The 11,585-nt window shown below is 36.6% G+C and overlaps 1 protein-coding gene across 3 annotated transcripts; it reads right to left on the bottom strand.

Moving 5' to 3' along the window:
• Positions 1-1,263: 1,263 nt before the first annotated feature.
• LOC102228814 (neuropilin and tolloid-like protein 2) lies at positions 1,264-11,424 on the bottom strand. Of its 3 annotated transcripts, XM_023344372.1 has the most exons (12): positions 9,263-11,424; positions 8,096-8,152; positions 7,839-7,997; positions 6,342-6,590; positions 6,184-6,231; positions 5,930-6,057; positions 5,550-5,651; positions 5,172-5,298; positions 4,058-4,171; positions 3,269-3,399; positions 2,638-2,730; positions 1,264-2,541 (listed from the first exon to the last, which is right to left on the bottom strand). In XM_023344372.1, the coding sequence occupies exons 1-12, from the start codon at positions 9,270-9,272 to the stop codon at positions 2,089-2,091; spliced, it is 1,671 nt and encodes a 556-aa protein (XP_023200140.1). In that variant the 5' UTR covers positions 9,273-11,424; the 3' UTR covers positions 1,264-2,088. The 3 variants fall into 3 exon arrangements, with proteins under 3 accessions (XP_023200140.1, XP_014325359.1, XP_023200148.1); XM_014469873.2 differs by lacking the exon at positions 9,263-11,424 and having other exon boundaries at positions 8,096-8,789; XM_023344380.1 differs by lacking the exon at positions 9,263-11,424 and having other exon boundaries at positions 6,184-6,207; positions 8,096-8,789.
• Positions 11,425-11,585: the final 161 nt, after the last annotated feature.

Below are 11,585 nucleotides of genomic sequence, written 5' to 3'. Positions count from 1 at the left end.
AAGATTAAAACTTTTATTAGTGTCAGCCAAACTCATATTTCAATTAAAGACTGGCTTCTTATTTATGTCAAAGACATTGTTTGCCTCAAGGAAAAAGAATAACAAAATCTTCTACATGATCAGCTGAAACGTCTGAAAAGTACTTCAACTAGTGTATGTTTACTGATAATATCTTCAAAGATATCCCTCCATGGTATGAGAAGTTACCGAGGGCAACGGCAAAATCACAATTTTCTTTTGTTTTTCAGATTAAATAAACACCATAAGCAATTCTTGAGCAGTAAATTTGCTGAGAAAAGGTTGACCTACTTTTCATCAAGTACAAAGCTGACCTTATCTCAGAAAAAATTGTTGAGTCATTTTCCTGCTGTAAAAGGTCATACAGTTGCAGTGGGTGTACGTGATGAACTAGTTTTGCTTTCAACTATGCTGTCTATTATATAACGTTCCACTTATTCGATGCCTATTCATGGGCACTTGAATACAGACAAAGAGTTCCAAAGTGTCCGATAGATCATCTTCTTACTGTTGATAACTCCGTAGAGTTTTTTTTTTAAAAAAATAACATTTTCATTTGTAAAATTAATGTTGGTAAACATCTCTGACACACTAGTAATTCTTGGGTACAACAGACCAAAGGTCAAAACCCTATATAATAAAGAGCAGACATAATGGCACTAAAAAGCCCTGATAGTTTATCTACATGACTGCTGTTGCTGTAATTTTCCACCAAGTGAATTTGCTAAAGATAGCAACTGAGTTGGACAAATTTGAAATGTCACAACTAAAAACTTCACAAGCTTTATAAATGTTGTGGCTGCCAATGCAATAAATACCAGATGAAAACAATCCTAGAATGGTCATATCGTCAATAAAGAACAATAAAAATGTTCTATTTTTTCATGTTCAAAACTGACCAAAGCAACGATACAAAGTCTAACTCAAGGTAATTTCTGGATTTTGGTTTCATTTTGATTATTCCTGCTGAATTGTTAAGGAATCTTTTCTCACGTGTGGAAAGGCATAAATTCAAACTGTCAGTCGTGAAATAAGAAATATTTAACACAAGTTTATAGTGTTTTGAAAAAGGTTTGTATGCCAGTGGGATATTTAACACACTAGATCAAATACTTTTGTGGGGTAAATTCCTGTTATCATACCTGTAAACACACTTGTTACAAGAAACCAAATGTGTCACTACTGGGAAGACCCACTTTTGGATAATTTATGTTGATGGCTCAAATAAAAACTGTGAGATATTTGTCCATTAAAATTACACTTTATGTTGAAGCATTTCAGCATCCTAAACACACTTGTCAAAAAAGAGAAATAGAAAGCATCTCAATGTGTGAAAACTAAGAATCTTCAATTTTTCACACATGGGTTTTACAAGTCATAAGGTCTATACAAAAGCATCTATAATCACTTTAGAATAATCCAATCTAGGCTTCACAGATCTATATCCTGTACTTTTTATGCTTGAGTCACTTTAAAAATATTCTAATCCCATAAAACCATTGAAAATGCTCTGTTTAGTGTTTTCACATAAAGGTTTTATAAATCCTAAAACCTGTTCAGTTTTAATATTCCAGTCTAACAAGTCTAAACTTTAAGAAAATGTGGAAAGTTAAATTAAATGCAAAAAAATCTTAAAAAACAACACAAATAGTGCTTTGATTCAAAATCAAATTAGGAAGCCACCAAACAGCAATATATTCTGACAGAGGTTATTCAATCCATATTATATGGGCGCACCATTTCCATGATTAAGCATGCAAATTACAAATACAAAAAATATTTTTCAAAGGTGACCCTTTGTGGTTGACCTCTGGCTGGGCAGAAAGACACAACACACCACAAACAGTCACTGACTGTTTCCGCTTCCAGAAAGATTCGGCAGTCCCTTAGTCTGTAAGTTTCACTTTAACATGCCCTTTACCCAAACACTGTGCCGTAACCTTAATGAAATAAGACAAGTACAATGGCAAACAAGCTGTATCTGCTTTTATCTTCATGTTTTATTCACATCAGCACAAAATTGTCTCTGAATCCCCGTAATTTGTAATGCTCTGACCTTTGTTTCTCATGTTAAAAGTCCATGGAATGAGATCTTTGTTGAGTCATGTCATATTTTCCCCTTCGGCTTCCTGCTCTTCTGACATACAGATCATACCTCCCCTCCTCCTCCTCTTCCTCATCATCTTCTTCCATAACTCTGTCCTGCTGCCACAGCACCCGATCCCTGATAGCAGGGTGGCTCTGCATTTGACTCTGTTTTAAACTGGGCCAGCTCTTCTTCCGCGAGCTGTTGTTTATGCCCCTGAAAGGAGGCGCAGCGGTCTGGGTGTCCCTTCTGAACGGGGCGAGCTCCAAGGACGTCTTCCTCAAGACATTTGAACTGTGGCTGGGTTTGATGGAATTGATAGATCCCTGCGAACCGCAGTGATGTTCGTGAACACAACGAGAGCCTGATGAAGATCTCCTCAGAGCCTGCAGGGACAGAAGTTCTTCTGAAAGATTCCTCAAGTCTCCAGACATCTCCTAAAAAAACAATAAAAAAATGAAGCATATCATTTTAATATGCACATAAAGAAAATTATAGGTATGTTGGTAAGTGATGAAAGTTATGAAGTTAACCTTGTCTCTGATAGAAAACAGCTCGTAGTGCTGGGGGTCAAACATCTTCTGGAGGTGAGGATGTTGGAACAGTTTTTTCTTACGTATCACTACCTTGAAAATATGATCAAAAACAGTTCATACATTTTCATACAGTTGTGGTTGAAAGAAAGTACACCTTCTTTCAGTTCTAGGTCTTTAAGTGTCAGGACATAATTGTAATAATCAAGTCTGTAAAACTGTTTAAATCAAACATCAAGCTTCAAAAACACAACAAATTCTACAATGTCATTACTTATGAAAGAAACAAATCAAAAGGAAAAGATGTGTATGTGTGAGAAAAAATAAGCACACTCCTGGATCCAACAGTACTCCTTTGATGGCATAAACTTGAAGAAGCATTTTCTTTCTCTGATCATTGTTTGGAAATCAGAGGCAGAAACACCTTTCAAACATCCATCTTTTCCATTTTGCTGTCTGTACAACAATACTTTGTTTATAACACACAGCTGTCTTGTTGTGCATTTTTATTTTGCAAATGATGACAAGACAAGATGAGTTTTGAAGTTAGATTAGAATTGATTTACAACCTAGATTATTTTATTATGCCGTGATTTGAAAGGCTCTATGAAAGACAGAAGGTTTTGATTACCTTTTTACGTGGTTGTTTGACTTGCACCATTATGGAGAAAATGAGGAGTAACATCACTACCCCGGTGGAAATGCAGATGATTGTTCCCTGAGTCTTTGTGATTTGAAGGAAAGGAACTTTGCTCTTTTTCTCTGAAATGTAGACATGAAGGAATATGTAAAGTCAAGAAGAAAATATCAGAGGTTCTACTGCAGTCATTAACTTGTTACCACAGAACAGATTATACCAGCCTCCTAGCTAGTATCAACCTTAGTTGAATAAAAATGCAGAAATCTGCAGTAAATCTCACCTCAATAGGAGTTCTCTGCTTAAAGTCATGGTAAAAAGAAAATTGAAATTCTAGGGTTTTACATATTTTGCATGCTTAGTTTTTCACATACTTTTTCAGTCATATGTTTTTTTATTTTGATAAATATTGTAACTCTGGAATCTTCTCTGAGTGGTTTAGTACATATAAAGTTAGACTGAAAGCTCTCAAACTTTGAATGTTAAAACCCCAGAACTGACAGAGGGTCCGCTTTTTCTTTACCCTGACCGAATGACCCAGAACATTTTTGTTGTTTTTAGATGTAAACAGGCCAAGATGATAAGCTTCTGAGATTCCCACAGAGAGGAATTTTCAAAAGAATTCCTACTATTTGTTGTTCTGTGGATTCAGTGTACAATTTTTCACACAACTCTAGCATCTTGATGTTGGCACGGCAGAGAAGTACAGGCATGACATGACACCAGTATCTGTCAAACAGCACAAGCAATGTTTCTGGCAGTGTTTTGGCAGAACCGCGGTACCTAGGCAGTTGTTTTCATCCCAGGGGAAGACACAGTTTTGTACACCGTTGCACACCAGAGAGTTGTTGATGCACATGTTGCTGTGGCAAAAGAACGCACCGCCAATACAGGGAGCTAAAACACAGACACAGTGGTGTTGAATGGGACGTATGCAGACAAGCCAGTTATAAACAGTTTATTCAGGTTGGGGTGTACTTGTAAAGAACATCTGTCATGTAGAAAACTTTGGACACCCCACTTAATATTCAGTACTTTCAAAAGAAATGCTCAGACAGCTGTTTAATTGCTTTTCTTTATCACTTAAAAAGTGATATGATTACAGGTAAACACATAAACTTGACCATGTTTTACTCAGTAAATAAACTACTTTTTTAATATATATTGTAAGGAAAAATTAACAACGATGTTTTGATTCTCACTTTCAGCAGGGAGATGTTTAAAAGTGTGCTTTTTGCATGTGCAGCCCATTTTATATTTTAACTGGGATATTTCAGGTCACTGTCATGTGTAAGGGTTCAGTTCTACTTCAGCTTCAATATTTTTACATCCGGTCTTATATTTTTCTCAAGCAACCTCGGGCAGATTTAATGGTGGGTTATATGAGGGAGAGTTGGTCTGGTTATGGGGCAGTAAAGCATCCCCAAACCATGACACTTCCAGGTCTTTGCTCCACAGCTGGTTTGGGGTTCAAATATGATTTTATTTAAAATATTGGTTAACTGAAATACCTGTATATAATTTTTAGGTTTTATTTATAATTTGTTTTTTTATAAAAATAGATTTTTTCGTTTTTAAAAGTTTACATTACTGAAATCGCCTTCTAAATATCTATATATGTCCAAATATATTAGTAAAACAGACTGCTGTGGGATGTACTAATTTCAGACATGATTATATGTAACTGCTTCTTAAGGTGTAAACTAAAGACCAGATGGTGTGTAGTTTTAGTAATATTAAACTTATCTTCACTCTAAGATGCAGTGATTTAATGTAACCACATGAGTCCATTGTTACAGATCTAATATTCACATGTCTGAATGCATCAAACTGCTCCTTAAACTGAATGGGGAAAAATGCAAAGAGAGGCAAATATTAATGTGAAGGAGGAACTCACGGTCAGAGAAAACTGTGAACAGGATCTTGAAGCGGCTTAGACGGCTTGTCTCATCCGCCCACATCCTCACCACTCCGAAACCAGTCTCCAGCATGAGGTCATTAGCAACTGTACTACAAAACTTGGCCTGCAAGAAACCCCCAGCACTTTCATCAAAATACATAGTGTGCAGATTGATGAGCTTAAACATTGAGAGTGGTAGGAGTACCCAGTTTTGATGTACTTAATGAATTTAAAAAAATATAGATTTTCCAGCATTAAACTAGCCAGTGATTAGAGTCAATCAAAATAATAATAAAAAAAGCTGATTCCACTCTCTGGCCAATCGATGGGTGCATCTCTGTTTAAAATATGCTAAAATGTTAGACGGGGTATTACCTTGAGGTCCTCAATGGCACTACTGCCATCATAAACAGCCACAAAATTCTTCTTACATTCATTAGAGTTTTCCATCTGATATTCCAAGAATTTCAGGTAAATCTGAAAGAAATTTTAAAAAGAGAAAAATCTGTGGAATTGCTACTTTTTAAGCTAATATGGTGTCACAATCCTGTAAATCTTGTTAATTTAGCAACAGAAAATGCTGGAATAAAATACGCAATGTCTGGAGACTCATTATTCTGTAGATAAATCCCATTTCTTTATCTCGCACATGAGTTTATACATACAGCCTATTCCTTATATCTACATGTTTAGAAGAAGCGCTTATTTATGAGGTAATTGATGTATGCATAAACTAAACATGCCACATGCCATACCCTGCTCTTCATTGGGGCTTGTATGGTCCAGATGCAGTCCACTGCCTGGTCCAGCTTCACTTTGTTCTCCTCCTCAACCTGGTGGGAGCGGATCACGCCGTCAAACCCAGTTAGCTCATACTGACAATCTGAACCACAGCAGACACAAAACATAATCAAGGAGCATAAAAAGAGATAAGCAGATTGTAATCTAACTTTTTCAGGACATTGACTGACAGCCTGATATAAGGAGATATGACTTGTGGCTGACCTACCTGGGATGGGGTTTAAAAGTCCTCCTACATGGAGATGAAATTCAGGATCTTTGCAGAAAATTACAAAACCAGAGTATTTTTTTATGTATAAAAAATAAGTAAATAAAAATGAAGTTTCTGTAAGACATAACCATACCGACTTTATGCATTTCATTCACCTGCAGTAAACGTATACTGGACCTGGAATCCTTTCCCCTCAAGCTCATCATCACTGTAGAACCGGATCCACATGAAGCGCCCGCTGGAGAGGATCCGGCCGGGATTGGCTGTGCCGCAGTAACGATTGATGAGTGTTGAGAAGCTGAAGGGACCATCCCTCACCTCGATGTGGTCGAACCGACACTCAAAAGACGCTTCGATTTGGAAGATTTTGCTGAACTGCAACTCTATCCTCTGACGGGGCAGGGCTGCAGAAACATGAGCAGTGTGTTATTTATTCTGCATCAAACCACAATCCGGGATTTAGCATTATTAATAAAACAGCAAATTGAAAGAACAATCAAAACTGGATGTAAACTAACTTGGTTCCAGTAAATTGCCTTTCTTGCCGGAATAGATCAAATTTAAATTATATATACAAAGGAATGTAAACAGGTGAAGTGAAAGACTATGACATCAGCAAATTAAGTTCATGCTCATTAATCTATAAAAACATGTCCAGAATACACTTAAATAAAAATCAACAATGGATCTAAAAATTGTACACACCCTGGTTAAATTGTACGGTTTTGCTACATAATACAACTGAGGCCAAAATAAAATAATTTCTAAACTTCTTCCACTTGATGTGACATGTATCCTGTACAATTTCTCTAAAAATGCAAATCAAGATTTCAGATTTCCCTCAGATTTAGTTCTGTACTCTGATTGGCCAGACAATGATTGAATGTGTGGATTCACTATTATGTTGATTAAAAACAAAAGCTCACTGTATCTTCAGTTTTTAGGGAAATATTGGAATCTCTTGGGTTAAGGCTAACTGGCCTTAAAGTGTTTCATTATATCATCCTTCCTGACAAAAATAACTCAATTTCATCTGAAACGTAATCCCCAGCATGTCACTCCTACTGCCATTATTGTGAGAATGATGTTCTTTTAGATACTTTTTAAATACTTGGTGGCGATGTGTCAAAAGAAACACTTCTTGTAAAACCACAGAAGTGGTGGCTTCATCAGACTACGACAAATTCTGCCACAAGACCTGAAAAGCTTTTAACACATACTGAGTCTTTTCCTTTGTTTTTTAACCTCATTTCTCTTCCCACATGTGGAGAATCCAGCAAATTGCTGCTGTGTGTAAATACAACTTAAACTGCTATAAATTTACGCATCTTCTTCAGTGTTATTGTTGGCAGGTTTCTTTTTTATGTGTTTTCATGGGTTTCGTAGAAATGTACAGCTTTGTAATGACTCTGATGTACCACATTTTCTCGTGGTATTTCTTTTACTGAGTTATAAATATAAAATGTGTTGATGTGTTTTTACTCTCCTCCTGACTGATACATTTACACATTAAGATATTTTCTAATTCTTTCTCAACTCTGCAAAATGCAAAATAAATAAAGAGTATAAAGTTTTGAATTTTTATGACAGTCTTGTTTTTACATTATAAAACTTGTCATTTTAACAGTCGATAACTAATTAAGAGTTATTACCTTCCAGTACATAAAGGCACTCCTTGTTTGGAGGGTATGTATTTGGGTAGTTTGGGGAGCTGAAGCTTCCACCATCTGATTTCCGAACCCAGGTCCCACAGTGACGGTTGTTCCTCGACTGCTCAGGGGGTCTGCTTCCTTTAGGTCCTGCACCTCCATCTACAAATGGCATAAACTTCTTCAGTCTGTTTGGAATGTGTACACACTTGTGCAGTCCTATTAAAGAGGATAAGAGTCAATGAGAAGACAAAAATGACCTTTAATCTTCTGTGCAAGAGAAAATCCCTCTTTGGTGAATAGGAGGAATATCCAGACTGTACGAGAAGCCATCGGTGCACGATGCCACAGTGAGGAGGGGAACAATCAAGGAATAAGAGAAAGATAGAGAGAGCTTAGCAGGATTTGCTTTCCTCTGGTTGATGTCTTGGTGCAGCTAGCAGAATCTCTTGATGTATATAAGAGGTCAGAGGTAAGGAGTTCAAAATCCCGCATGGCGCGTAAGACCTTGATGCTTTTACCATCTGTTTGCTTTCTCAGCTCAATCGTTTGCCAACATCACATCCTTTTGTGTGGGTTTTTTTCCTTTGGTTTGCTTTAGAGCTTAAATGAAGGGCAGAACCGTTGACAATCTGCCACCTTTGATTTAGTGCAGGGGTGTCGCATAGTAAACAGAGAAATCACGTGACATAATTCATACACTGCACTTTATAATAAACTTACTTTAACAAGTAAGTTTCCTGCTGACCAAAAGTTAGTGAAAAGCCCTTTGAACATCTTAACCAAAGTCATCTGATCTTATTTTACGTTTAATGTGTAAACAATTCAAAAATATTTTCTACAAGCTTTGAACCTCCTTTTACTGACAACATTAAGATGGTGCATGATTATGCATATTTTTTTAAATCAGTTTTCTTGTTTCTTAATATTCACTTCAATGCTGCCATGTGCTGCACCACTTAAATGAGCACAAATGCAATTAAAAACATAAATAAAAACATAATAACTGTAAATACAGTAATAATAAAATTAGGAAAATATTGCAACTTTCATTACAATATCTTTACACTTGATCATACTGTAAATGGAAGGCAAAATTCACAGTTTTAACTCAGTTAAAATAAGAAAAAATCAATTAACACTTGATTTAAAAAATAAATTCTTTCTCTTTTTAAAGCAAACAAGCAGCGTTAAACCACTTTTAGACCAGAACATGCAAACGTTAAATAAATGAATCTAAGAAGCTTAAACTAGATGCCCTGTGACCACTGGATTTAAACTGCAAATGACAGATATAGGTTTGTGAACGACATAATATATGTCTAAAACGAAAGCTGTCAGATTATAGAAGCCCCTGCCACTCTGTAATCCACCTCAATCGCTAGAGCAAGAAAGCATATCAAAGAAAACAGATTGATCTCACTCACCTGCATGCATATTTTAGCTGGACTTTATTTTCAAACTCTACCAACTGCGTGTCCCACACATCCTCTTTTAAGTCTGGGTTTCGGATTAGCGCATGGTGACATTACTGATTTTCAAGATCCGGTTTCCACATTTTCTGCAGAGTGAGAGCCTTGGGGGAAAAAAACATTGGAAAAAGTCTGGATTCATAATCGGCATTTCCTGACATAACAGGTTTCCAGGGTAAACAGACAGCTCCCACAAAGCTCAGCTTCCTGCTCTCCTATAAACTGATGATCCCTCTGCAGATGCAGGAGGTTTTAAGTCTGAGCTCAGTTGGCGCTGGATGAGGGAAATGATGATTGCGCATGTGCCTCATCATAGCAGCGTTATAAGTTATTTGATAACACAGCCATGTCCTGCTTTGGGTTAGTTATTTAAGCTGGGAATTCCCTTTTGGAAGTATTTAGTTGAGTCATTTTCAGGAAGGAAAGGCATTTTCACCCTGTTTTAAAATTAAAAGCAAACAAAAGCACTGGTTTCTAAGAAACTTTAATTTGGAGCTTTGAAATGATCTATTTGAGTCAGTTTTGTCAAACACAATGAATATGTAAGGAGACTGATAGATTTACACAAGTTGGAAAAGTCTTTTGAGGACTTTTCTGGAAAACTTTAGTATCATCAGTTGAAACTGTAAGTACAAGTGATGGATATCAACCCAACTTGTGCCAAAGAAGATCCTGAATTGTCACGTTTAGATCAAATTAAACTGATTTGGGGGTTTTGTCTTAACTATCTAATGCATCCTCCAACTTCTGACTGACCCCCAGCCCAGAGGGTCAGATCAGCCATTCTCAACAGGAGAATTACAAGCTGTGCTGAGTCATGTGTGACAGTATAATGAAGTGGGACAAGAAAACTTTCTTGGAATCAGTACAGCTGTTGCTTGACAGTCTCGCCATGCCAACAGATTGTTCAAACTGAGAGAATACAAGCACTACTTAGTAGGTTCCAAAGAAAATTAAGTAATGTAATGTGACTTCTATGGGACTAGCAGTTTATCTCTGTGCATTTTACCTTTTGTTTTTGGTCAGTTTCAGCTACTTTGGCAAGAGTTCCCGTCTTCCACATGGTGAAGTGCCTTCCAACATCCCCTTTTTCTGCTCTTTCTTCTCACATGTCTTAATCCTTGAGATTTTATTGTCTCTGAGCATCAGATGTTACTGTGTAGATTATGTCAAAACTAATAACTCTTATGTATGCAATCTGGGCAGTGTTTAAATGCATAAAGCAACAGCATAGCTGCAAATAAGCAAGTTGTTTATTTGTACAGTCAAGGTGTAATTTTCATTTTACTTTTATATTTCTTGGAGGACCTTCAAAGTTGTTTGCTAAAAACGCATTATCCACATGAACTTACACTTGAAATTTACTCATCACCATTGATGATTCTTAGCATAATACCCAGCTTAGAGTTCAGAGCTGCGCTGTACCAGGAGGTCGAGCCCAGAGAGTTAACACAAATATCCGATTCTTAGACAGATGCAGACATATCATGAGGCAGGACGAGCTGCTGCTAAACTCTGTTCTTATCTCCGGCCCGTATGACAATAGATTAAACAAGACAGGAAATAACTGACCTCATAAAACAAATGCGAGCCCTCCAGCCATCTTATACAATCTATCAACCACACTGATTTTTACAGATGTGTCGTAAAGCTACACAAGGGACTCATTTTGAACTTTTTTTTTCCTCACAACACAACAGATTAGAAAAAGTTATACAACAAACTGACCCCATTAGACAAATATCAGAAAGAGAACCTTGTGGTATAAGCTTTGACAAGGACTTTTAAGTAAAATCACTGGTGGGATAAAGTTTTCTTTTTCATAGATATTTGAGATTACAGCCCCCTGACTTATCTGTAATCCCATGCTTGTGTCTTTAAATTGACAACGTTTCTTTTTCGGATCTGTCTATGCTCAATTCCAGTTGCAGGGGTCGAGCTATTTGTTCTACCTAGAAAAAACATCCTACACTTATTGGCCACTTTATTTGGTACACTTGTTCAATTTCAACCAATCAGCAACAAAATCCTTTCAGGTATATAATATATTTGATGAAGTTCAAACTGAGCATTTTCATGAGGAAGAAAGGAGATTTAAGTGACTTTGAACTAATCTAAATGTTTGGGAAACTGATAATCTACAGGAATTTTCCAATGGTCAGAAAAAGAGAAAATATACAAAAAGACAAGACAAAGGATGGAATATTTTTTTAAAGTTGCATTAAAACATGTACAGGTTTACTTCAAGACGCAACTTTCACAACTAAATAGGTACAAA

Source organism: Xiphophorus maculatus, chromosome 2 (assembly GCF_002775205.1).
Source record: "Xiphophorus maculatus strain JP 163 A chromosome 2, X_maculatus-5.0-male, whole genome shotgun sequence".
Taxonomy (NCBI): Eukaryota; Metazoa; Chordata; class Actinopteri; order Cyprinodontiformes; family Poeciliidae; genus Xiphophorus; species Xiphophorus maculatus.
Note: the sequence above shows the minus strand (reverse complement) of the source record. Positions and strands in the feature narration are given on the sequence as shown.

Bases quoted from the DNA above. Each gene is read 5' to 3' on its own strand.
- LOC102228814 (XM_014469873.2), bottom strand. From the start codon at position 8,168: ATGGCTTCTCGTACAGTCTGGATATTCCTCCTATTCACCAAAGAGGGA. The intron at 6,591-7,838 runs GTAATAACTCTT...ATGTTTCTGCAG, and splicing joins GTGCCTTTATGTACTGGAAG to CCCTGCCCCGTCAGAGGATA. The intron at 6,232-6,341 runs GTGAATGAAATG...TTTTCTGCAAAG, and splicing joins CCAGTATACGTTTACTGCAG to ATCCTGAATTTCATCTCCAT.